Raw genomic sequence first — 27,948 nt, forward strand, 5'->3', positions numbered from 1 at the left:
AAACTTCCCAGCATCCAACCCCGCCTCCTTGAGAGAGAGAGAGAGAGAGAGAGAGAGAGAGAGAGAGAGAGAGAGAGAGAGAGAGAGAGAGAGAGAGAGAGAGAGAGAGAGAGAGAGAGAGAGAGAGAGAGAGAGAGAGAGAGAGGAGAGAGAGAGAGAGAGAGAGAGAGAGAGAGAGAGAGAGAGAGAGAGAGAGAGAGAGAGAGAGAGAGAGAGAGAGAGAGAGAGAGAGAGAGAGAGAGAGAGAAGAGAGAGAGAGAGAGAGAGAGAGAGAGAGAGAGAGAGAGAGAGAGAGAGAGAGAGAGAGAGAGAGAGAGAGAGAGAGAGAGAGAGAGAGAGAGAGAGAGAGACAGACACAGACAGGCCTGATGTGTCATAATGGTCCTTGAAGTAGGTAGGATGCTATTCATATGAGCCAAGCAAGGCCAAGAAATATAAAGCATCAGCTGCAGGTAAAGCAAAATATAGGAGTCTTTGATTTGCAAGAACTAAACTATAATATGGGGAATCACTGACAAAGCATGAAATATTTAACCAGGAGGTTGGTGGTTCGATCCCCGGCTGTTAATGTCTGCATGTTGAAGTGTCCTTGAGCGAGACACTAAACCTAAACTTTTTAAGTTAAAGCTTCTTCTCTCCTGAAATAAATCATGAGGCTACTGGGAAAAGGACACTGATAATTCAGCAATTAAAGCTGTTTTTTAACTACATTATTTTGAGTATTTTTATTGAGATGGGGGGTGTTCTGTGAAAATGCTGAAGTCCTCTTCCCTCAGGCCACAATAAAACATTAAGTTTAGGTGTTGAAATCAGGGGAGGAATAATTCATTGCTTAACACGCATTGCAAAATAGTATTTTTGATTTGAGCTTCTCCTGAAGTTTGGCTAAATTTTGCCTTTGGAAATCGCTTTTCAGGCTAGTATGTGGTTCAGTTATATACTTAAGGGGAAAACGCTCCTCTAGCTGCCATGACGTAAACCCTCATGGTCTAAAAATGTAAAAAAATAATAATCTGAAATTAAAGGTTTATGCCAATCCTTGCCTTTGAAATCCATGAATGGGAAAAAAAAATGCATCGGAACGGGTGACCAATTTACCCCCACCGTTTAAACCCCACACCACTTCCCCTGCACGTATACACACCCAAAACACACAAACAACACATAGTTCTTGTATTCAGCCGTCTGAAGGCCGCAGACCCAGCGCCGCTACCAGGGAACACCCAAACACACATCAAAAAAAAAAACAGCTACACTGTACAACATTTACCATTGTCCTGCTAGGTGAGTCCAGAGGGCAGAGAGTAAAGTACAGCGCTAAAGAGGTGTGAGTATGAGTCAAAGTAATGAGAGGAAAAAGTGAGTCCAATAGTCCCTGAAGGAAAAAAAAAACCTTGAGAAACTGTTAGTAAGGAGCATTTTTGTTTTGTTGAGTTATTTAATAGATTTAGAGTTATGAATAATGTTCCATGACTTTACTAGTGAGTTTCATGTCCATGTTGTTTGGTGGTATTGAATGACAGTACCTCAAGGTCATTCAGTACAGGGTTGGGCGATACGACGAACCTTCATGTAACCTGAGCTCCTCAAGCAGTGGCCTTTAACAGTATCTACTATCCCAGAGTCGAGGCTAAAGACCAGAGGTGAGTCTTTTCACTAAAGGCCCCAAAAACGTGGAATAATCTGCCTGAGAAGAGTCTGTGTCCTCTTTACTTCTTAAATCACATGCAGTACCTTACTCTGATTTTCGTTTATTCAGTTCTTTATTATTTTATACTTTCATTTTCAACCACCAAGTTTTAAGCCTATCTTGTTTTGTTTTGTATTTTATTGGCTTTACGTTGTAAAGTGTGAAAATATATATATAATAAATACATTTTTACTATTATTACTTATACACACCAGAACAATAAAAATCTGTCAGTCGTCAGAGATTTTTCCATAACTTTTCTATTGTGATAGCAAAACCTTTAATATTTCTGGTTGTATAGATAGATATATTGATAAGTAGATGTACTTTATGGATCTCAAATTGGGAAATTATTGTGTTACAGCAGCAAGTTATCCAGGCAATGCACAGGAACACTAAATACATAGTAAATATACATATCAACACTAGAGATAAATATCTATACAATATCTATAGAATACACAATGTAAAAAAATATATTAGAATACACTATAAATATACCAAACTACTACAACTAACATGTAAAATATAAACTTAGATTCACGGGATTGTTGCATCAATGTGACAACATTTTTGGTCAGATATTTGATCCATTTTGTTGGGCAAATTCTTTTTTAAAGTACTATATTTTGATATACATCAATATTACGACACTTTTACTGCATTATTACACAGCTTTGTTGAATAATCGATTCTGATTGGTCAATTACAGTGTTCTACAGTCTGTTATTTCTTTATAACAGACCGTTGCTATGGGCGCAGTTCTGATGTCGGACTCTGCAGTACCGTTTTTTACCGTCAAATTATTGATTTCTTAAGTAAGTAGCCGTGTAATAATCGGGATGATGTACAGCTAGCAGGTCATTGTTGTGAAATAAACCCCTTCAGGAAGATGTAAGACCATTCCGCTTCGCCGCATCGCCCTGTCGGGGTTTATTTCACAACAATGACCTGCTCGCTGTACATTATCCCTTACTTAGAAGGTTTTAGTCATATCACTCACCCTTTCTAAGTATCTCTGAAACACACAATACTATTATGCTCTATTGGTGTGTTTACCCAAATGAATAATATAAAAAGACTCAATAAGAAACTCATTAATTTTTCTGATTGGATATGCAGGATTAATAATGGTTTCAGATTTGTTGATACATTTGAATAAAAACTGTGGTTGATTCAATTGACGGACGGTTTTGTATATGTTCACAGAGCATGTTTAATTATACGTGTGGTTATGCTGGCCATTTGTTAAGTAGGAACTGAAAAATCATTTAGTGGTTAGAGTTTATAAAGGAAACGTGAGTGTGTACACAAGAGCGATTCGATTCAGGGCCTGAAATACAGCGTTTGTGTACAGCAGCAGGCAGGAGAGCTGACAAATGCTCTGAGGTCAAGGTGAGTTCTTGTAAAGAGACAGAGAGAGAAGCAGAGCTGTTAGTCAGTGAGAGAGAGAGAATGAAACTGAGAGATAGACAGACGGAGAGAGAATGAGTTCATTCATGGTCGTATCCAGTGGGCTGCGGGTTGAGAAAGGCCAGTGTTGGAGCAACATGCGTAGGAGGGGTTAGCCAAACAGAGAGTCACAGGCCTGTCAGGGCCATGAACGCACATCTGCATGGACACTCACAGACACTCGCACACACCCAGCCACCGAGCTTCTCACCAAAACGCCAACGCCAACGCCACCTTACCCAGGCAAACACACAAAGTGATTATGTCACCATGACAACAAAAGCTATAACTGACTAGTAATGCAAAAGTTTGACATTTCCTGGTGGAAAGATGAGATGCTTTCACTTTTACAGCTCGACTGAGAACTATTTTCTTGCACGACAACATAGTCTCAATGACAGGTGCAAGTAGGAACAACAACTCTGTTATCGGAGCAGGAAGCAGAAATCCTGCTCAATGTCAGCCACTTGTATTCACTTTATTCAGTTTCCGTATGCTGGTCTGTATAACTTCATAAAGGCGGATTAATTTGTCTGATTAATTTTTCAGTCACCTGCTTAGTTTATCCTATTTTATCTGTAAACATACTGTATGTCAAGTTAATTGTATTTATAAAGGGCTTTACAAGCTGCACGACAAACGACACCCTCTATCCCTAGAGCTTCAATTCATATAACAGTGTGTGTTGATTGTGGTGGAGAATGCTGTGTAAATGATTGTTCTGATAACACCCATTTGGTAATTGCGAAAGCCATAGCATATGATTGATTCACATTAGGGCTGCAACTAGAGCTGCAACGATTAATCGATTAGTTGTCAACTTAAATTAATTGGCAAAACAATTTTGATAATCAATTAATTGCTTTGAGTAATTTGTTGATTTGATTGATTAAATGTTTGGCATATAAAATGACGTATAAATTACATTTTCAAATAGCTTTTTTTTGTCCCACTAACAATCCAAACTATAAGATATTCACTTTACCATCACACACCTTTGTCTTACAATAATGTAAGACAAAGAAATTCTCTAATTTTAAAACTTGGACACATCAAATGTTTGGCTCTTTTGTTTGAAAAACGACTTAAAGGACCAGTGTGTAGGATTTGGTGGCGTCTAGTGGTGTGGTTGCAGATTACAACCAACTGAGAACCCTTCCGATCACTCCTCCCTTTCTAAGACTGCGGTAACGTGAGCTGCCAAATGCAAAACCGTGATCGCCTCGCTCAGAGACCATCCTTACCATGATAACCACGTTACCGCAGTTTCACAAGCATGTCTAAGAACTACGGTGGCATTCAGGTAACATAAAAATGCTAAAGGTTCTGCTCCCTATGTATATGAAGGACTCATTCTAAGCTAAAGAAAACACAATGATTCTTAGGTGATTATACACTTTTGGAAACATAGTTATGAATATTATATTCCATTTCTGCTAATAGATCCCCAAAATGTTACACACTGTTCCTTTAAATTATTAATTGATTATTAAAATGGTTAAATTTTTTTCAATTGACTAACAGATTAATAGACTAATTGTTGCAGCTCTAAAAGTGAGTACACTGACTGAATGATTTCTGTTTCCATCTCAGTTAACTGTTAAACTTTAATTAAGATGCAGAAGCTGTTTGTTAAACAATGAAGAAAGGTGACTCTTACAAAAAAATATTGCTGCTACTAAGTTGTACTCGTGATCGCAGCATTTCTCCTCATTACAGGAGATGCTGAAGTCGACCCCATGTTACTGTTATGTCTTGCTTGATATCGGAGTTACTGTAATACATGTTTGTACTCTGAGAGATAAATTGGAGAAGAAGGAGGGGAAGCTAATTGTGGTTACTCAAAGGGGAAGTAGGGAAGGTCAACTCTGCTCTGCTTTTAAAGAGCACCGGAGTATATAGAGGGGCAGCAGGAGTGGGAGCCTCCTCTGCCCAGACGGAGCCAAGTGGTACATTCCAGCATATGGCACAGTTCAGACAACAGACGGAGACAGTCTGTGAGCTTCAACAGTAACCAGATCCTCTTCCCTTCACCTCTATTAGTGCAAGATAGCTGGCATAAGCTCCAAAATGTGAGGGTCCTTCCAGACTGATACAGACGTAGTTAGAAAGAGTGTACAGTATTTGAACGGAGCGTCCCAGAGGTGCCGAGATCAGCTCCGGTGCTCCTGAGAGTCGGCAGCTGCCCCCCCACCCGGCTCTCCACTCCCTCCCATCACATTCCAGTACTAAATAAGTGTCAGGTGGCATCAATCCAATGATAGCCATCAAGCGTACTTGCCTTTGTGTGTGTGTGTGGGTTAAGACTGAGCACGTATGTGGGAGGGGGCCATTCCTATGTGATTGTGGGGAGCTACCGCCGGTGAACGCGTGTGTGTGTATGTGTGTGTGTGTGTGTGTGTGTGTGTGTGTGTGTGTGTGTGTTATATGACAACTGGTCTTTACAACAGCATTCCTCTCCATTTCTGACCAGTCCGAGCTCTGATACTGTACATAAGCAGGAGAATGAACCAGCACCTGCTTCATCAGACCTCTTGAATATTTAGACAAAGTAGCAGCACAGTTTAAGCATTTCATATCTCCACCAGGTCACTAAGAGGTTACAGCCTAATAATAACTAAGTCGCTGTTACATCAGCCCTCATGCAAATCCCAAATCCATTGTGAAACTGCTAAAACAAATCAGCTGTTTTAGTAAAACCCCTCAGACCGAGAAGAGAGGAGGAGTCAAGACGTGACCTCACCCCGAAGAAGGCATCTTCAGCGTCCATACTGCAACCGCAGGGGGCCAGCCAGAGGCTCGCACCTGTCAATCAAGCTCCTGCAATAACATGATGACCGTGGCTGTCAGAGGGGAGTGTGATACGTTAAGTGGAGCAGGATCATGACCAGGTCAAATGATACAGTGCTTATACATGCAGCGGCACCACAAAGTGTTTCGAGTAGAACATCATGTTTTTCAGAACCAACCAGAGGACAAAGTACATCATTAAGTGGCTTTTCCAAAAGTGATCTAACTTGTTATTGCACACCACTTAAAGTCTGTGTTTTTATCGACTGAGCCTGTAAAAAGAATCTCCAGACGTTTAACCCCACAGTTGAAGATATCATAAACAGTGGTCTCTAAAGCAGACAATGAATTTAAGAGGTGTATCAACACCAAGGCAGGATCAAAAGTATAGTACACAGTGACATGAAAAACAATGACAAATTTGATCCAACAGTTAATAATAACAATAACGCTTTTTACCAGGATCTGAAATTAACCTGATGATTAGGTAAAATCATCAGGCCATCCGCCAATTTGGCAGGCAGGGAAAACGCTAGGGATGGGAATAGAGAATCGATTCCCATTACCTGTGTATAACATTTAGGGGGATCTACTGGCAGAAATGGAATATAATATTAATAAGTTTGTTTTCTTTAGTGTATAAACACCTGAAAATAAGAGTTGTTGTGTTTTTTCGTTACCATAGAATGAGCCGTTTATATCTACATAGGGAGCGGGTCCTCTCTTTACGGAGTCCGTCATGTTTTTACAGTAGCCCAGAACGGACAAACCAAACACTTTGTTAACCTTGAGCTGGAGTCAATAACGTTACAGAGTATCACTCCACTCAGCCACTAGGAATCAAGACACGGGAAACCTCTGTTGGTCTTAAGGAGCTTCAGCATTTTTTTCTGCACAAACTGCAACTTCCACTTGATATTCTCAAAGCTAAACTAACTGTCTTCTGCTCCACTTGTTCACTTGTTTGCTCACACACATTCGCTGATGCTTTACCTCTCTTGCTTCACCACTCACTTCCCACTGCACACACACTCTATGCACTGACTCTGCAATATTCCAAATAACCTACGCTACTCTTACAACAACAGCTCTAGATAGGGCCATTCGCCGTTTTTGCGTTGGACACCGTAGTTCTTCTACACTCTTTGCACATGGGGGAGGTTTAAATTGGTTGCAATCTGCAACATCTGCTTAATGTTGGACTAATATGTCAGCAGACGCTTCTTAGTAAGTGATAACCTGATTAGATGTGTTTCTCAGAAAATCAGCAACACAGAGCATAAAAGTTACAATCATTTGAACTTGACGTAAAATTCAAAAAGATTCACTCAGCATATATCTTCCTGTACTGAAAACACTAAAGTTAGAGCTTCACTCATTCCCACTTACTACATGCACCTGGCCACAGAACCCATTGTATAAGCACAGGTCAGTGTTCTCTTCTTACGCTCGGTCACAATAGGCTGTGTCCTGTCCTCTATATGCTATGAGGGCAGTGTCCAAAAATAGCTTGGCAGCTAATGGCTATAGCTTGCTGTGTTTGTACTGCTGTTTATCTGGCGGTCTCATCAGCCCACAGCCTCATTAGCAGACACTGGGGGATTCCTACCAGCACCACTTCTCCTCCACTAGCTGCTCCCTGAGGCGCCTGAGCAAAGCAGGAGAAAAGATGGGGGGGAAGGTGGCAAATGGGGAGGCACACAGACAGGAAGTGGGTGTAATTTCCTCAGGAAGCTATCAGAGCCATTTCTTGTATGACCTATCGGATGAAAAGAGAGACAAAAGAGAAAGCAAGACCAAGAGAAGGACAGTAAAACAGAGTGATAAAAGTTGAAAAAATAAGTGTTTCCGTAAGAAATATTACCACATCAAAGAAACCTCCCGTCACACTTTGTCTAAGCTCACACGGGAACCAGAAAAGGAAGTTACCCGCACAGCATGAACAAAACCCACTGATGACAAAAATGAGGAACAGAGTGCTCATGAGAAAAGTGTGAACAGGAGAGGTTGGCCTAAAATGTTTTTTTAGACACCATAGAGATGTCTTTTTGGCAGTATGATGGCTTTGAGAGACCACGACAAATACAAATTAAATCCTCAACATGAACAGTTTAAGTCATACTTGGAACTCAACAATTATCAGGCTTTTACGGAACTTATAAGTGTTTCGACATCAAGAAATTAACTAACTTTTACTGACGTCAAAGCCTGTATTGCATTCATAAACTTCTAGGACTTACTTGGACTAGTAACATGACTGTCTGCAAGCACTAGCCTATATGAACCCTATAGACTAAACAGAGAGAGGGGGGGGAAAAGCAAGGGGCCTAGTGAGGAGGGAGGAGGAGGAGGAGGTGGAGGAGGAGCGTGGAGATGAAATTAAAAGTGGGGACACACTGCAGCAGGAAATGAAGAACAAGGCAGTAACAGTGGAAAGAAAGAAAAAAACAGGCAATGGAAACAAACGTGTGAGAAACTCTGGAAAGTCTAACAAGCATCCAGAAACTGTGTTTGAGCAGCTTACAACCTATACATCTACTCCCAAAATACAACGCACATAAACAAGCACACACACACACTGAATGCTGTCAACCTTGACCAAATGGTTTAGGCTGCAGCTGGCAGAGTTGACAGTGAGCTAGCACCTCAGTGAAAACAGACCCAGAGGTATTTCTGACTATACAGCATGTGTGTGTGTGTGTGTGTGTGTGAGTGGCGTGTATATGTCTTAATATTTAACATGCAGCATGCTGTCACACAGAAATTGTTATATAACTGAAGGTGTACATAGACTAAAAGCACATGCACAAAATGTGTGTGTGTCTTAACGGACTGGAGGGTAGCAGCAGGGTTTGAGCGAGACCTGAAGTGTAAACTGACAAAGTTAACTCTATGTAATAAATAAAAAGCTATGGGCCACAGCCATGTGCTTTCACATGACTAGAAAGAAATAACATGGGTCAATAAATAAATACCAGATTCAAGGACAATGGTTTTGCTTGTCACATACACTCACTGTATGCGTAGTGTAATGCCGAATGACTAGTAGATATAATATCCTAATACATATGACTAGAATAAGAGTAGAAATAAGACTCAGAAAAAAAGAAGGTCATAAGGTCAGGTTCAGGTCATAATTCCCTCTCTATTATCTATTTGATATTGCTGTGAAAACATCCTCTTCCAAACAACTGCATTTATTCAAGTTTCTCACCAAAAACTACATTTTACAAGATTACATTTGAACAAATCATGATAACATCAGAATTTACCTTCACCCACTACTCATTTTAACTGAATAGAGCCTGAATGCATCATAATGTAAATCAATTTTCTAATGTAGCTTGGGGAGTGTAACATGCTGAGAAGAAGTCTGAGAAAATAACCCTAATTATGTCATCAGGGTTATGATGGATTGGGTTTGAGACTTTACAATCTTAACAAAAAACCTGCGTTATAAACTGGAGATATGGAGAAAAGCGGGAGCATTTACCAGATATAGAGTGTCTGAGGAAAGATGGAGCTGCATTATGGGTACATTTCAACCTCTGCTGCTTTTATTTTTTTTTACCATTATTTTTTTAAATCCGTCTTTCACAAGTCCCCCAACTTAGTGAAAGTCCAAAAAAGGTGTTATTCCTGTTCTGAACAGATTAGCCTAACAGACTACAGACAAGCATCTTAAATCATTCTACAAACACAGACTGGATTAAAGATAAGGCTCTTATCAACTCACAGAGATAAGACATTTCAAGATAACAAGGCCCAATGTGACTGAACGTCTGCATGTTAGTTTGAGGAGGTAAAAAGAGCAACAGAACGGTGGTCTGAACATTACAGAGGGCAAAGTTATCCCAGAAATCTCGTCACTGCACCGACAGTAAGCAAACAACAGAGGAGAGGGTACACTGCCAGATACTGGAGATAGTGTGTGAACAAGGGAAGTGACATCAGTGGATGCGTGAGAAAGGGAGTGGCTCATCTGTGGTGGAGGTGCAAAAAGATGCCTTCGCAAACATTTTTCTTTCCTCCTCTTTTTGACGACCACATCCTTTTTTTTCCCTCTGACCATCCCTCTACATCTTGTTTCATTTTTCTTTCTCTCTCTCTCTCTTAACCTCCCTCCTTCGTCTCCTCCACCTTTAGCCTAAAATAAAGCGGCCCCTTATGCGATCGCTCCAAGACAAGCCAGTGCATTCATGGCCGGCAGACAAGGGCCAATTATGTAATTTAACGACCATTACGTAGTGGCTAAAATAAGATTATGGCCAATAGCGCAAGGAAAACACAGGCAGGTCTTTTCATTGCCTTACATGTTGTTCAGCTATAACAACATGTAAGGGGTTTCCTGGTTTCAAAAAGGACATTTTGCACCACCGACATGTCTCTTCTGAGAGTTTTACTGCAGTGACCTTTTCTTGATATGGTTTTATTTGGAGAGAATCATTGACCTTCTGTTCATATGATTTCAGTTGAGCAGACATCGCTCTCAGAGGTTTTTAATGATGCTGAAAAATCCCCAACCCCCACCCCGCCAATCTCAGCGCAAGACTTCCTAGGATTTTGAGGATGATGTTAAACAAGGTACCCCAAATAACCTCCTCCATTCTTCATGCACGCAGCCATGCATAATCACCGAGGCCTAACACACCTTCCCTTCATTTTTTGTCGTCTCTCCTGGGAGCCAAAGTACACTTCACTCTCCTGCTCCAACAAACTGCCACCCCACCCCCTCCCTCCATCCTCCCTCTCCGTCTGTCCCCATATAGAGGTCATTGGCTTCATGGAAACAGTTGATAGGCCGGGGTGTATCGACTGGCATGGATTGGCAGCTCACAGTAAACCTCCAGCTTGGCCTAACTGCTTCCATGTGTGTGTATGTGTGTGTGTGTGTGTGTGTGTGGATGGAGCGGTAATTGCTGAGGCCAAACACAGAAACATCTGATTGGCATTTTGTGACAAAAAAAAAACTGCTCTTCATTCATTCGAGTCTGTTGTGTGTTCATTAGCAGCTGATTTGAACAGGATACCAAAAAAAGCAGCAACAAAACAAGCCGATACTGAACATTTTTGGAAGGAATTTATTCTCCCTAGAAAATCAAAGAGGCCAAAAATGCCTCTGTTCTTGCACACAAACACACCTTGGTTCACGATGCTAACCTCATGCCAATAGTTTGCAATTCCGACATGAAACATTCGTCTCTCTCTCCCTCAGGATAGATCTATTAATGAGGCATTAAGTTATAATTCAATCTTTATTATCCCAGACAGTTATCTGTACTGATTATAATCAACGTTTTGCCTCAGATTTAAATCTACAATGAAATAATGACTCCTTTGATTAGCTAACACTCAAGATGAGGCAAACAATGGAGATGATAACTTCCATATTTGAGAGTCTATAGCCAAAATATTCAAGTTAAAAGATTCATTTAGCATTGCACTACTACTGTAACATTGTTGTACTCACTATGGACAGTTCTTTTAAAGAGTACCAAAATCACAGACCGTTCAGTTGGTGTTCAGGTGTGTTGTGCTAATAGTGGCTAATGTAGCCTCGAGCCGCTAGCCTCAAGCAGAGATGAGGAGCAGACTAAAGACGTCTGGTAAACTCACTTCTTTCTAACTCCACACCTCCAGTAGTCCCTCCCCTTTTGAAGCCTAAAAAGGGCTTAATATTAAACGTGGTTGCACAATGCACTGGAAATGATTAGTCAATTAATCAATCAGTTGACTGACAGAACATTTTGATAATCGATCAATTGTTAAAGTAATGTTTTAGCAAAAATGCCCAAATTTCACTGTTCTAGCTGTGCAAAAATGTGAATATTAGCTGGTCTTTTATGGTAGTAAACAGAATTTCTTTTGGGTTTTGGACTGCTGGTCGAACAAAACAAGCATATGTCAACTTTGATGATGTTCATTTTTCACTACTTTAACACTATTGACAATTAATCAATTATCTTGAGTAATCAATGATGAAAATAACTGTTGGTTGCAGCCTGAGTACATTTCTCAGTATCAGCCAGTGACTGCTTTAACATCTTGATTCTATCATTGTGTGCCAGGGCTGCCCCCTCTTAGTCGATTAGTCGACTAATCAGTCATTTTGGTCTTAGTCGATTAAGATTTCTTTAGTTGATTAGTCATTTTTTATGCTTTTTCATGCTGAATAACTTATTTCCAAGAAACTTACGAGCACATCAATGGTAAACACAATATTTAATTTGAAGTGGTGCTTTTGTGTGATTCTTTGTGGAGAAACTCAGTTTTACAGATATGTCGATTAAATCAACTAATCGACAAAATCGTATTAGTTGACTAAGCATTTCTTCGGTCGAGGACAGCCCTAATTTCAATACCTGCCTACTCAAAAAATAGTCAAAAAAGCCAGTTACAAAGTCCCAAAGCCAATAGTAACATTTTCAAAATGCTTGTTTTGTCCAAAACTGTTCATCACCAATGGATAATCAATTTACTATCATATACGACAAAGAAAAATTTGCAAATCTTCACAATTGCAAAGCCGGAGCTAGAAAATCTGGGGGATTTTTGCTTGAAAAATGACTGAAGCAAATCATTGATTATCAAAAAAGAAAGCACCTAGACTTGAGAAATATCCATCCATCCATCCATCCATTATCTACATCTGCTCATCCTATTCAAGGCAAAGGCGGGGTACACCCTGGAAAGGTTGATTTGAGAAATATTTAGTAATAAATCAGAGCATGTTAATAAAGCAGTATCTGCCCCAAACACCAATTTAAAATATGTTTTTTTGTCTTTACTGGTGGAAACTAGAGTGATGGTTTAGCATTTAATATAATAAAAAAAATCTTGGCATTATTCAAAATGAAAATGGAAATTATGAGTTATTGTATAACTGCAAAAGTGTCATTATCATGTATCCGTAGCGTTAGCCTTTATTACAATATGACTTATACAAGATTATGTTTTGTTAGTAAAGGCCTGAGTGCTAACACACAGTCAGCACACTGTCTGCAGAAACACTCAGACTGGAGGACCTTTCACCCCACCATACCCCCCATCTTTCACTCCTCAAGAGTAAACAACATCATCTATGGAGTCGAGTCTCGCTTTTTCCACCGTGACCCTCAAATGAAAGAGCTCATTCTCTGTTTCCTCCCTCTCACACACACTCTCTCCGTCACATCAGCTTTCCAGCCAGCCATCTCTCTGACTCACTCTTGGACAGATGGATGCAACTCTTTCCATTTGCTACCTTTTTTTTTTTTTTTTTTTTAAAGGAGTGTGAGAAACAAGCTGCTGCAGCCCAGGTTGTACTTGCACAAAAATCATCTCATCATTAAGTGTGAGAGCTCAACTGAGACTGGCTGCATTCAGTCATTGGGGGGGGGGGGGGGGGGGGCGGTGTCATCGCTGCACACGCATGCCTCACATCTCACACATACTGTGAGCAGGGAGCCTCGTCTCGTTGAGTGACAGCAGAGAGATGACAGATTGGCAGGTGAATACGCTGAACTGCCTGTGTGAGCTAATTTAACTTATTAAACATTGTCCTGTGAATGAGCTGATACCATATGACTACTGATCAGTGGCACTTATGTGTCAGCTTCACAGTGAATGGGCTGAAATGAACACATGAAAGCAATAATCAATGTTTTGCCTACATTAAAACTCTGTCAGCTAAAGGGCAGAACAAGTCAGTACAAAAGGAGAGTAGCGGGATTCTGTATTCTATTAATAATATGTTACACTATTAGGTCAGTATCTGGCTGCAAAAACAGTTGTAAAATGTATTGTATTTAATTTTTTATGTATTAAGTGTGAGAATATTACCCTGATGAAGTCATCAGGTTTATCTCAGCTTGGGCTAGGAGACTAAAAATTATAACATAAAGTGTGATACGGGATTCTTCAGACATGATATCAGCCTGATTATAGCCCGACGCGGCAGATGTAGGGCGTCGGGTCGTATTTGGAACTTTGATCTTTGACATTGGATGGCTGTGTGTCGGTCCTCTCTGGTCCAGCTTTCGCTGCGAGGCTGCAGATTTCCACCCGGCGCCGCTGCACCGTGCACACCGGATGTGACCGCTCCTCCTTCGCAAGGCGATTGTCTCATTAACGTGTTATGGTTCCCTTACAGCATTGGGTTTAAATCTGAAGTATTGCCAAAAAAAGGCGCCTTTGCTTTTTGCACTTCTGCGCTTCGACACCAAAACATCCGCCATCGTCTTGTCAGTCAACTCTCTCTCATCTCGTGTGTGTGAAATCTGACTGCTGCTACTCTGTGCTGAGACTCTATACGGAGTAGACACTTTCACTTTTAGATGATATGTATTGATAACACGCAGAAATGCCAAAATGAACTAAATGGGTTTTATTTCTATAAAAAAAGCAAAACGACAGTGGGGAATTAACTTAATCGGTGTATGCCCGACCATGGTGTAACACCAGTAACACAGACTACCGCTGCAAGCCTATTGCCCAGCCCTAGCAACAATCGATCGTTTTGTCCCGTGTAGTGTGTCATAGTGGGCGACAACCAACGCCGCATCTGGGACGCCTCACAACGTCCCGACAGAAAGACTAGCATATTAGAATATTTTTTTACATTCCGTGACATGTTCCCTCACATACATGACTTTGACCAATAGGAGCGCAGAGCGCTCTTCCACGCACAACTGTAAACATGGCAAAGTGAAAGAGGAATGATGTAATTGGTGCTGCCAGGTGGAACTGCGAAACAGAGGGAAGGTCACTGTCGTTTTTACCCTTTTTTTAGGCAGCCATCATCATACACACACCACCATTGTTTGTGTATATTCAAAGTCTCCTAACTTTGTGGAAAACTAAATCACTGGAGTTACCCTTTAAAGCGTTTTATAAAAACTCCATACCATTACAGCCATACATACAAAGGGGCAACAGGGCTAAAAGCATCTGTTATATTTAATCTTATATTGCAATACCAATATAATGCATAGTGTAAAATTCTATGGAAAATGCCTCCAGTGGTAATTGTCTCTGTGCATAGCTCTTCTTTGGCTGTGTCCTCAAATCACCCCGTATTTACTATAAACCTTTTCAAACTTGACAACATAAACACTCTAAATGGGCCCCTGAGTATTTCCTCTTCCAATGTTTGTTAGTGCAGTAGCTAACAGGAAGTAAACTCGGACCAAAGCTGTTGCCCTCGCAACATAACGGCAATGAAAAGGTCTATAAAGGGTCTATATGAACTGTCTGAATTCTGAATGTGAAAGTTATGCATTATATAGTCCCACAATAGAATAAATAAAGTAGTGTGTTTCAATCTCATGTTAGTTGCTGCATTTTATAGAAAATGTTTCATGTGACATGACAAAATGATAATGCTTAGTAAAGTAGTAATGTAGAGCTCACTACAGAGTAAACTATTACTGTATGTCTATAGTGTCTATTATAAATGGAGGGTAGTGAATGAGCGAATGAGGGAGTGATTTCAGACGCCGCCTTAACAGCAGACATTTTGACTCATCATAGCAGAAAAAACACAGGTGTGTTACTAATAACATCAATGATGGCTTCGTTCCATTCAAGTGTCCCAGTAAGTCATGACAGTGTGACGCTGATCCAGAATGAACGATACCAGGACCTGAAGCAGCTAAATGAGGAATACAGCCATCATTCATTTTTATTATTTACATCTGTGCTTTTCTTGGTGAAAAGGTCTAATGTTGTCGGTTTTAGTATTGTTTTGTCTTTTTATGCTGGTCTCCCTTGCCAAAGAGGTCTCTAACCTCAATGTGACAAAATATTATGATATAGATTATTATCTGAAAATTCAATTAAGGAACCCTTCATAGATAATAGAATAGAATAGAGTAGAATAATGTCTGTTTAAGGGCTGTGTATTGGCATGAATCTGGCGATATGATACGTATCATTATACAGGGGTTACAATTCAATATATTGCGATACTGTAAGCAAGGTGATATATTGTGATTTTTTAAATCTAATTTTAGGAATACTGTCATAAAGACACACCACCATATGTATAAAATCTGAGTAATGGGAAATGGCTACTATTGGGACTAACATCATTACACATGAATACAATTAGACTCATTTGAGCCACAAGTCTCAGCTTTACAGTGATACTCAATTCATGTAATTTCAAGACTGTTCAGGGACCCCAGTATGCAGAAATATTCAAACACACCATTTTAAAATAGGCAAAAAATAACACATTTATATTGCATGTAAAAAACTGCATGGTTTTTGCCCCAAACTGTATGTGATTATCATAAAGTGGGCATGTCTGTAAAGGGGAGACTCGTGGGTACCCATAGAACCCCTTTTCATTCACATATCTTGAGGTCAGAGGTCAAGGGGCCCCTTTGAAAATGGCCATGACAGTTTTTCCTCGCCAAAATTTAGCATAACTTTGGAGCGTTATTTAGCCTCCTTCGCAACACGCTAGTATGACATGTTTGGTACCAATGGACTCCTTATGTTTTCATGTGATGCCAGTACGTTCACTCTAGCTTTAAGACTGGACCCGCTACAACCTCTGAAAGACAGAGTAGTGACGGGGCCCGACAGCCGGACTTTGGATTTTTAAGAGGTTAATTCAAAATAGATACACAAACTATAATATCTCGATACTCATGTGTATCGATATTTTCTTACACCCCTAGCCTGCTTGTGGCTAATCCAGTTAATAATCCAGTAAAACTGGACAAACCAAGGTACATCATCACACTGATGCAAACTGAAATCCTGCACACTGATTTACAACGTTGCCTGCAGATGGCCTACAACAACCACAGATATTAATGGAATTGAAATGGTGTAGCAAAATGCCCACTAGCCGACACATCTCTATTGTCTCACTTTATACATGTATAATAACATACTACATCCATGAGTGATTCATTCAAACAGTTGCAGAAACACAATGTGTCACCTTGCTAGATGCTGAGATTAGCTGTGGTTTCAGGTGTAGCTGTGTCACAGGCGTATATGGCATAACCACCTTCCTGTGCTGTGCAGTGCACTCCCACACACACACCCACACACACACCCACACACACACACACACACACACACACACACACACACACACACACACACACACACACACACACACACACACACACACACACACAAGTTACTTTTGAAACTTCACCCCACCTCACTCACTCATTCACTGAGCTCATTCAGGAGGAATCAGTAGATTTCATTGCTGACCCGCAGAGAGAAGAAGAGCAGCCCGGTCCGCTCTGTCTCTCATTATCTGCTGCCTGCGCGTCAATCTAACTGCAGCCAGAGAAGAATACCTGTGTTCCCTTTGAAGTCCGAGCCTGACTACAGTAAATTATTAGCTTGCCTGCAACACAGCTCCAGGCCCTTAGGACACCCCCTGGCTGTTCCACTGTGGGTGCCATTACCTGTCATTCCAGTTGTTGGGTATTTCTCACAGAGGCTAACGACGACGCCTCGCTGCAGCCCTATATCGGAGTTTATCTTACTCTGAGAGACAGTGGATGTGGGTGAGTTTACGTAGGCTTATAACAATAGAGAGAGCGAGAGACATGGAGGAAGAGAGCGGCACAGCAACTCAGATTAAATAGCCAACATTCCTTTAAAAGGAAGAGAAGGTAGCCTTTGGGCTCCAGACAAGCCTGCACTTGTAAAATGTGGAGGGAGAGAGAGATGACAAGTGCAGTGCTCCTCTAGTCTAGCAGAGCGTAACAGGAAGTGGCAGGGCCCTGCTTCACATGGGGCCTCTGGGGTGCAGCGTCTGGCTGGGAACGCGTCACAGTCTCCGAAACCGCCAGCTGCAACGCCCTTAACACACACATGGCAGCGTCTAATAATTGGCAAACCTTATTAAAATTCACTTGAATTATGAGTTTGTTTGGACAGAGATCCTGCTTGTAGAGTAATTCCTGTAAGTCATAAATGCAAGTCAAACTGGCCTGGCAACCTGGCAAAAAGAAATGTTTTTTTGAAGCGTGATTAATGAAAACATCAGGTCTTAACTGGCAAACACAGCCACACACTGTTCCTCCAGCCTCCTATCTTTAGTTAATGACTGCAGTGAGATAATGAAGCCGCACTAGATGTACAGTAATTGCAGTTTCCTGTGAGCGCAGGAAACTCTCGCCTATACTGCACAGGCAATGTCCTCTGTTTCACAAGGCAAAATCATCATGGATAATCAATTATATGCAGACACTAATTACTGAACACTGTCTGGACTGAAACACCCCACTCTATATAGGCTGATCAGATGAGTGAGTGATATAGGAAAAGAGGAGGAGGGAGGGGGGAGAGAGAGAAAACTGGGAGGGACTCATGTCACACATAGCTACTAAACCCGAGATTTTACACAGTCAAATCACCAAATGCAGAGTTGTCACAGTCATTTCACTAGAACAGCAGGTGGTGGCCAAATCATGTTACCTCACCCAAAATCGAATGCCTTAAAAAAGACATTGAAGTCATTTATCGTGCCATCAATCATTGGAATAGCTGCCCTCTTTACATCCGTCAATCCTCTAACAAATCCTCATTCAAATACTATCTAAGAATACATTACTTAAGCAGCTGATCGATAGTCCAGTGTTGGTCATGTATGGTTTTTCTTTAGTTCCTTTTCCCCTGATGATGGGCCTTGAGGCTAAATGGTTGTGGAAGATTGTGTATGAAGGTGAAATTTATATATGTTTGGAAAATTTGAATGTTATTAGTGTAACACAAATATGATGTTGTATATAGTATGTATGTGATAAATGTAATGAACTTGATTTCGGACCCCAGGAAGACTAGCTGATGCCATTGGTATCAACTAATGGGGATCTTTTTTAAATAAATAAATAAATAAATAAATAGCCTCCTTTTCATGTTGTGTAAAAAACAATGTTGACAAATAAATAAGAGGAAAAGCTTGATCTGGCACTGATGATAAATAAGCCTCTGTAATCACAGTTGCTAAGAGGATTTGTTTCAAATGGACAGAGCAGAAAATGTAAGAAGTAAAAGGTTCATAACTGTATTTCCTTATGAGAAACAGCAGTCCCCCTATGATAAATGTCAGCAGGATACTTCTTGCAAAGAAGATAAGAATACAATACACAAAAATGGGCCCTATGTGGGATTGTCCGCGGGTTCCATAATGGCCCAATGTCAATTGCCCACATAGATTCCATGCAGGATTACAATGGGTGTTATGTGGGCCCAAACTGGGCAACATACCCAAGACCCATCTTAGTCCCAGCTTTAAGTTTGATGTGGGTACTACATGGTGACTACATGGGCTGACATATTGGTTGTAAGTTGGTTTGTCCACAGTTTCCATGTTGGCCCCATGCCAGTTACCCTTGTGGGTTTCATGCAGGAGTACACTGGGTGTTATATGGGCCCAATATGGGCAACATAAACCAAAACCCATCTCTAATTTCCCATTAGTGACCCACATGGGTAGCCCACTTGGGGGAGCCCATGTGGGACCTATTTAGTTGACTCAACTGGGCAGCATTTGCATTGCCCATTCTGAGCCCATACACTAATTTCCCATTAGTGACCCACCTAGGACCCACATTAGTTGACCCACTTGGTACCCCCAGGATAACCCATGTGGGGCTCACATGAACATGTTGGCTGGGCTATAAACTCAAATGACAAACCTTTGAGGAAAGTGATTTGTAATTTGGTATAAAGACATAAATAAAAGTCCTACATGCCAGAAAAACACACCAACTCTGCTACCTGAAGTTCCCCACAATAACTGCTTCTGACACGTACAGAGCCATGAGGAGGTGCAGAAGTCTAGTTTTCCCTCAGAACACTTGAATTACTAAATGACAACCCTTTTGGGAAAGTGATTTGTAGTTTGGTATAAAGACATAAACGTTGTAAGAAACCCTACATACAGATGGCTTTGCCAGAAAAACACACCAACTCTCTACCTGAAGTTATACCCACATTAACTGCTTCTGACACGTACTTCAAGTTGTCCCTGATAAAGAGTCATGTTAGTTCTACATTCATTAACCACAATGTTGAATAAAAACCTTTTATCAGCTCTTTTATCCAGAGAACAGGAGAGGTATGTGTCGCGGTTCAGCCCAGCCGAGCAGCAGCATTCCTGCCCGGGCTGCAGCTCGGAGGAATGAACCCTACTCTCTCTCTCTCTCTCTCTCTCTCGGTTAAAACAAACACACACTTTACATTCAACCACACAAACAAGAGCTTTATAAAGTTCGTTATCGTGTCCGTCTGCGCTAAAGAGTGTAAATATAAGAGACTCACCGGTGGATAGAGAGAGAGAGAGACAGACGCGCGGCTGATAGGTTTCCTGTTAGAAAGTTGTCGTTGTGTCAGAAGGGAAAAAAACATTGTACGCGGAAGTAGAGAAACATCAGAGAGAGAAACACACACACACACACAGAGAGAGAGAGGACGGAGGATATGTGAAGTAAAGCTTTAATACAGTGTGTCTGGTAACATATAAAAACTGATTTTAATGTAAGTTGTTGGTTATTTTGTGTTTTTTTAGCTCAACTGTCAAAGTTTTTAAAGTAAACCGTCAAAAACGGCTTGTTTCCGCGCGGTGTCACACACTAACTCGTCCCCATTCAGTTCTCACCTTGTGCTTAACTGAAATATTGTATTATAAGCGTGATATTTATACATAGTTTGTAGTCCTTTTTTTTATATAAAAGCTAAATCTTTACGAAATATTTAGCTAGGATATGTTACAGTGTTGTTCTTTTTTTTTTTTTTTTTAAACAATATTTTTATTGAATTTTACATATAATAATAATAATAATAATAATTATAAATGTACTTATATAGCACTTCCAAAACAGATGTTACAAAGTGCTTCACAAGACAATAAAAGCAGTAAATAAACTAATTCGTCCCCATGTAGTTCTCACCTTGTATTAACTGAAATATTTTATTATAAGCGTGATATTTATTACATAGTTTGTAGGCCTTTTTTTTTTATAAAAGCTACATCTTTACGAAATATTTGGCTAGGATATGTGACTGTGTTGTTGTTGTTGTTGTTGTTGTTGTTGTTGTTGTTGTTTTTAAACAATATTTTTATTGAATTTTACATATAATAATAATAATAATAATAAATGTATTTATATAGCACTTCTCAAAACAGATGTTACAAAGTGCTTCACAAGACAATAAAAGCAGATAAATAAAGTAAAAGATATATTCTCATAATATTACAACTTTTTTTCTCATAAACTTTTGACTTTATTCTCATAATATTACGACTTTATTCTCAATGTGGCCCTAATACTCCGTCGTACCATAGATCTACAACAATGATAAATAAAAATGAAAATGTAAACAATAAACAGTTATTCATTTCCATTTAAAAAAAGTCCACAGGTAGCCACTGGAGAGGGGCTAGAGAGCCGCATGTGGCTCCAGAGCCACAGGTTGCTGACCCCTGTCCTACATGAACTTAGAGGAAGCCTTGTTGCAAAAAGCTGACTTCTCTCTTATCACTAGTATTAATGTCTGAGATGTATGCAGCGAACAGGAAATTAGTTTTCTTCCTATATTACTATATTGTCATTTGTTATCTCCTAAACCTGTATTAAAGCTGCAGTAGGTAGAATTGGAGCAAATATGATTAAATAAAAGTTATTTTTATAAAACTGACAGTAGTGCATGAGACTGGTAATCTGAAAAAAAATCATGTGCCTCTGTGTCCTCCGGTGCTCCTAATGGCATCTGCAAGATTTTACAGACCGGAGGAAAACAACCAATCAGAGCCGAGCTGGAACCTGCCGTCTCTGAGCAGCTGACAATCACTCGCAAACTCCGATCAAATGGTCAAACTAGGCAGCGCTGATCAAATGTGAATCAATATTCTGTTACTTTAATTCCTATTTCTCTCCTCAAATGTTTTCAGAAACATCTTGTAGCGTACTGTTTAGCTGTAAAATGAGAAAGTTTGTGAGGCGGCCGCCATGTTGAGATCAGTTGAGGAAATACCAAGCACCGCCCAACCGCCGGAGCACACTCTCATTTTACAGCTAAACAGTACACAACAAGATGTTTCTGAAAATATTTGAGGAATTACAGTAACAGAATATTGATTCCTATTTGATCAGCGCTGTCTAGTTTGTCCATTTGATTGGAGTTAGCGAGTGATTGAGGGCTGCCTCCGTTGAATGAACAGCCAACAACAGGAACGCTTTCTCTCAATGAAATGACCTGTGATTGGCAAAAGTCTCCCGTCAGGGGCTAGATTTTTTAAAGCCTCAAAACAGAGCCATGAGGAGGTGGAGAAGTCTTGTTTTCTCTCAGAACATTTGAATAACAATATGCTGAAAGATTATTATATAATTTTTGTCCAATGATGCCAAAAACATTCTGCCTACTGCAGCTTTAATCACACATTATTTCACTTTTGTGTTCAGCTGATGTATCTGCCCATGAATAAAATGCAAACACTACTGTGAACCAATGAACAGATTACAGACCATAAATGACATACCTGGCGTGAAATCAGAGCAATTGTAGTGTTTACACACACAGACTTTATGGTGTTTACAGAGTAGATTACTCTAGTCAAACTTTACTACCTGCTTTGTTCACTAGTTGCCTCACTTCTATTCCTGCCTCTTTGCTCCACCTTGTGGAGAAACACACACATGACCTGGTCGCCTTCACATCTGCAGGTTTACTGGAGATGTGACCTTTCAATTTGACCTGTGCGCTCAAACTAATCAGACATATAACTGCATGTCTGTTTAGTGAATCCTTAAGGTTTTAATGTCACAACAGAAATAAATCTGAGGTTAATTCTTGATCTTGTTGACAAAACAATCACTTGATCGTCATCATAATCAGTTTTCATGGAATTGTGGATATTTTCAAATCTTGATAAGGACTTCTTGTCCATGTCGGGTTGACATAAAGTCAAATTTGCATTACAGGTTGACACAGTACTGAACAATTTATTTAGTTATCTCCTTATTTAAACCCAGGCATGTAAGGACTCAAACCTTAGATAACTTGGTGGCGAAGTGTTTAAAGATGACGGGAATGGCAGTTGGGCTGAGAATGAACTGCAACATAATGAGGACTTTGTCACTTCCCGCTAGACTCAACCTCTCTGTCTGCTTTCCCATCAGATTTACTCCTCATTGTTTTGTATCATGGTCATAACCTTGATTAAATCACACATTTTGAGTGGCGATTTAAAACCGTAGATGTGATCGTTGAGGACATAAGGTCACAAAGTTGTTTCACTGACTGTGAGATTGTACAAACATTCCTCAGTCCTGCCCTTTATACGTTCAAACCGTGCAAAATCTACTAATCTGTTTTCAGCCCTTTGAAGTATGATGTTACTACTCAGGTTATGACTTAACGTTTGTAGATGCTGTCTCACAACTTGCATTCAAACTAGTAATATCCTGATTGGGGGTGAGAGGTTTGCAAATGACAGAGACGGCGAAGAAAAATATGTTTTGTGTCTGCATGTGTTGAATGAACTGCTATTTCTACCATTAATTGGAAGTATGGCATATGTCTATAATAACATGTAATAATAAGAAAATACAAACAACTCCAACAGAGTTTGTAACAGTCAGCGTTTCAATATTAAAATATGTGTCTGAATGAATACCTTCTACAGGTATCCTTGTAATGTAGGCACGTCCTTTATGATGGTTCAGGCTGTATTAATTTTATCATTATTATTATTATTATTGTTGTGTAGAAAATTAGCATTAGAATCTATATATTACTTTTATCAGTTATTCTCTAATTATTCAATTAAGGCTTTCATGAATCTTATTAATCGAGGACAAAATATGGGCTGTTTTAACAAATATCTATACAGATTTGCTGTGATGACATCAAACTTCCCAATTTTAATTCTTATTTTCTTCACAATGTAGCTCTTCCTTAGCAAGATGGCGTCGTGGACGGCTGCCGTGTCTCGAGCTCCTCCTCAACTTTGCTATTTTTCATTCTGTTTTATAATTGCACTATTTTCTGCCTTCGATTATCAATTTGCTTTTACATTTATTTGTGTGATTTCTCCTTTTATATATACATACTTTATGGGCATTGTTAAAGGAACCTGAGACCAAACATTTTAATTGCCAATGAATGCTTTGCTGGAATTGGCAAATGATAAATAAACCCTAAGAATTACATAATTTTTTTGTGTCAGTGCGGTGCAATTATTTTTTTTTAACTTTGTTTTTGCTGTCAAAACCAAGCAGGACTCAGAAACATTAAGATACATTCAAATTTAGCAGATATCAGCAGTCACATCTGAATTATTTATATTATGATTTACTAACTACAGGAGATAAAGAGTGACCAGATAGAAAAATGTAGTTTCATTCCAAATATTTAAATATACTGTGGAGGCCAAAAGAATATGTCTGTGTATCACGGGTTTGTTCGCTGGCATGAATAAAATGTGTCGGAAAACCTGCAATGAATTTCAAACATTATGATCCATTCAACAAACTCACAGTCAACAACAGTCCACTATCCAGAATATTGTTTATTGCTTTTGAAGATATTCATCTTTTTTCTTCTTTTTTGCACTTTCCATTTTTCCTCTTTACAGTAAAACAAAGAGAGATGACAGGTAAAACCACTGCGTTGTCATTTTGGGATGTGTACACACACATACACACACAAAGGAAACAGTATTTACAGCTGTTAGTTTAGTGTTCCACCACTGTGGAGGTGACTGGAGGCCTTTTCCTGTAGCAACTCAACAAACATAGAGCTTTACATTAACTTTACAATAGAGCTTTCACAACTAATCGTATACCGCCACTGTTTGACAAATCATAGGCTATAAAGGCTATGAAGCTGTACAAGATGGTGTAGTGTTCACTCTGTGCTGAGAGACGGGGCCGGAGGGAGGATGTTGGTCGTTAGATCTGGGTAGAACAAACATAAACAGTTTCTGAATATTTTATTTTTTAATGTCCTCAAGCAAAACCGATTGCCCTGCTGTTGGCATGGACAAAAAGCACTGATTGAAAAATAATCAAAACAGATTTTCAGGGGAGGATTTAAAAAAGAAAATGCAAAGACCAATATTATTCACTTTTGACTAATTACAGTACAGTTACACTGGGTGAATGCTAACTATAAAAATAAGTCTACCGGCGTGTTTTTGAACCCAAAGGGTTCGTACGTTGGGCATCTGGCAAAAATGACCAAAGGGCACAATTAATTGGGGTCGAGAAAATCAGAGACAATTCCCAGTGTGAACTCTGTCCTCATCATAGAAAAACATCTTCAGAGTGCAGATCATCTGCCATTAATAATTTAAACTTTGATACACCTAAGCTTATAATTTATCCAACATGTTTAAATACTGAATTAAATCACAACAATACAGCTAAATCTTATCATAGTGAATAATAATTAAATGTAATGTACAACATAATAAAATATATACACTGAAATATTCATACAAATTTCTAGGTTTGGTCCAGCTCCCTCTGCTCTCTTTTTCTTTCCTTTTTTTTTAGAAAATGTGTGCAGGAAATACTCAAACCACAGGACAAAATAAATATTCACAGACTATCACAGTTAACACTATTAGAAATATGGATTTAAACATTTAAATTAACCCCGCAAGAAACAATATCATATAAAAGTAAGTGCAAAATAAAGTCAGGGGCAACTATTTTACTCACAGGATTACGGAGGTAAGATGATTTCATGGAAGGAGACGTTGACTGAAAGGACCACTAGGTGGCAGTATTTGACTATGTCTTAAAAGTGATTATATATGTATGGTCCAAATCTCAAGAATTACAGGACAAATCTGTAAAATTGGATCGATCTGAGCATTATTTGTTGTTCTGTTCCGTTAGCGTAGGGATGTTGTTTGTTAATGTTTGTCAAGGCAGGCATCGCTGTGTTGTAATTTACCACCTCACTGCCTTCTATCATAGCTCGGCCGCAGACGGCAAATTGTAGAGGCAACGCGTACAACAAGTCTACAGACCACGCAGCGATCATTTGGTGTGAGAGATCAAAACAGAAAGGACAAGATGCTGATACAGACAGCTAAAAAACTGTACGCCCCATGTATTCTAAGATGGACGAGTTGGTGGTGTAATGGACTGTAGGCAAGTTAAAAACTTACACAGCAAACAGGGAAACAGTAATTTCAGAAGTAAAGAACACAACTGCCTTTCCTGGGGAAAAAAGTATCTATCGAGAGTGATTGGGGAGTTGACAATTTAAAGCAGAAAAGTGTCTCCGAGAAAAGAAAGGAGAGAAAAAGAGAGTTATCAGAGCACAGACTGGCAAGATGGTGGACGCGGGAGAAAATGTCTTAGCTGGGTATCATTTTGAGAGTCTCTGTCTCCCTGTGTCTTTCATGCACAGCCACGGAGGGGGAAAGTGTCGGAGGCAGGGACGGGGGCGGGGGACTGACGGGCATCAGGCTCTTCAGAGGATGTGGGGACGCTGTCGGGGGGAGAGAGGAGACGGGTGGCAGCGCGCTCCCTTTCTTTCCATCCAGCACTATCTGTGATCGGTTCGCCAGGCTGGATTCCTTCCTGATGCCGAATTCGTGATCGTTTTCGTTGTCCGAGCTGCAGTCGCTCAGATCTGTGATCTCCAGGTCTGAGTCTGACTCCGGGTCCTGCTTCAGCCCTCCTCCTCTCCTCTCTGAGGGGCTCTGCCGGCCTGTCCCGGTCCCGGCTGCCAGGCCGATCGCTCCTAGCCCCAGACTCAGCCCAGTAACCGGAGGATTGGCCTCAGCTCTTTCCCTCTCCCCCAATGTGCCAACGTCCGTCCGACCCAGTGACAGGCTCCCGGGGTAGGGTGGCAGGCAGAGTCGGATTGGCTGACCACCCGCCGTGCCGTTCGTCCCTCCGGTTGCTCCCGCCGCTCCCCTCTCACCCGCACCTGCCTCCCCTGGGGGGAGCAGGGAGGAGAAGGGGTGAGGCAGCTGGGAGAGGCTGCTCTGCAAAGGGTTGGGGTAAAACCCGGAGGGGTAGAGGGAGCCAGGGGGCAGTTTGGGGCAGTTATTGAGAGAGAAGGCCCCTGGGAGGTAGGGGTTGAAGCCCCAGGGGTAGTCAAAGGGTGGGTTGCGAGGGTACGGGCCCAGCAGGGACGGGGGTTTGGTGTAGCATGGGGCACCTAGGACAGAGAAAACCACAGAGACGGAGGTTAGCTCTCAGAAGAGGCCAAAGGTTTCTTGACATACAACATTCAAGAATGTTCACTAATTATGCTCATCGGTATTAGCAAGTCTAATCAGAAGCCACGGGGGCCAATTCTGGCACGGCTTCTTTTCAACAAAAAAAAAAAAAATCTGATGGTTCATTTATGCATGCCAGAACTGAGAAGTACACCCACTTCACACGGCTGAAAAACCAGATGTGAACACAGAGATTCTGCAATAAACATCTAATCAAGCAGAGTTTTCAAACATTGTGTTATGCATTTTTTGTATGTTAAAAAAAGGAGATTGTGTTGCAACACTTCATCACAGCGGTGACAGTCGCCTTGTTGAAAAATGTAGCTGACAAATAATAAAGAATGCATCAGCAGCCTGCTCCGTGTACTTCCAGAGGTTAAGTAACTGACAGAGAGGAAACTTGTCGATCTCCTGTCCCCCACTGAATTTCCTGACATGTCACCGTATCATTTTAGATTAAGCAAAAACCTCAAGATGTAGCAAATTAAATACAACATCATATTTTAATTCCTTGTGAGCGTCTCTTGATAACAAAACAGGGGGGTAAATTTGAGGTGATGCTGGAATTCAATTTTAATGAACAAACAAAAGCATTGCCTCTCCACCTACTGTACTTCCTTCCAACTGACAACCAACTCAAAGATTCCCTCTCTCTGCTGCACCCTCCACCTCTTCCTCGCTCTCTCTTTCACTCCGTTATTTACTATGCAGGGCTAATTTGACAGTGGTGAAGTCTCAGCGTGCTGGGCCAGGAGTAGCTGGCAGACACATGAATATTGAATCAGTCAGGCAGGCCTCACTTGCT

At 40.5% G+C, this 27,948-nt stretch overlaps 2 protein-coding genes across 18 annotated transcripts in view; both read right to left on the bottom strand.

Annotated features, from left to right (window-relative positions):
• arhgef1 (Rho guanine nucleotide exchange factor (GEF) 1) overlaps window positions 1–20,350 on the bottom strand; it is a 54,153-nt gene extending 33,803 nt beyond the window's left edge. For 4 of the 9 annotated variants that reach the window (XM_074654914.1, XM_074654911.1, XM_074654913.1 and 1 more), the window contains exon 1: window positions 20,219–20,350. In XM_074654914.1, the coding sequence (XP_074511015.1) occupies window positions 20,219–20,305 (87 nt within the window). In that variant the 5' untranslated portion in view covers window positions 20,306–20,350. Of the gene's footprint in view, window positions 1–5,885; window positions 5,959–20,218 lie in introns of those variants that run through there. The other 5 variants (XM_074654910.1, XM_074654907.1, XM_074654908.1 and 2 more) reach the window with 4 other exon arrangements.
• Window positions 20,351–24,449: 4,099 nt separating this feature from the next.
• erfl1 (Ets2 repressor factor like 1) overlaps window positions 24,450–27,948 on the bottom strand; it is a 109,790-nt gene continuing 106,291 nt past the window's right edge. For 8 of the 9 annotated variants that reach the window (XM_074653154.1, XM_074653157.1, XM_074653151.1 and 5 more), the window contains one exon: window positions 24,450–27,082. In XM_074653154.1, the coding sequence (XP_074509255.1) occupies window positions 26,271–27,082 (812 nt within the window). In that variant the 3' untranslated portion in view covers window positions 24,450–26,270. The remainder of the gene's footprint in view (window positions 27,083–27,948) is intronic. The other variant, XR_012596126.1, reaches the window with a different exon arrangement.

Source organism: Sebastes fasciatus, chromosome 12 (assembly GCF_043250625.1).
Source record: "Sebastes fasciatus isolate fSebFas1 chromosome 12, fSebFas1.pri, whole genome shotgun sequence".
NCBI classification, from domain to species: domain Eukaryota; kingdom Metazoa; phylum Chordata; class Actinopteri; order Perciformes; family Sebastidae; genus Sebastes; species Sebastes fasciatus.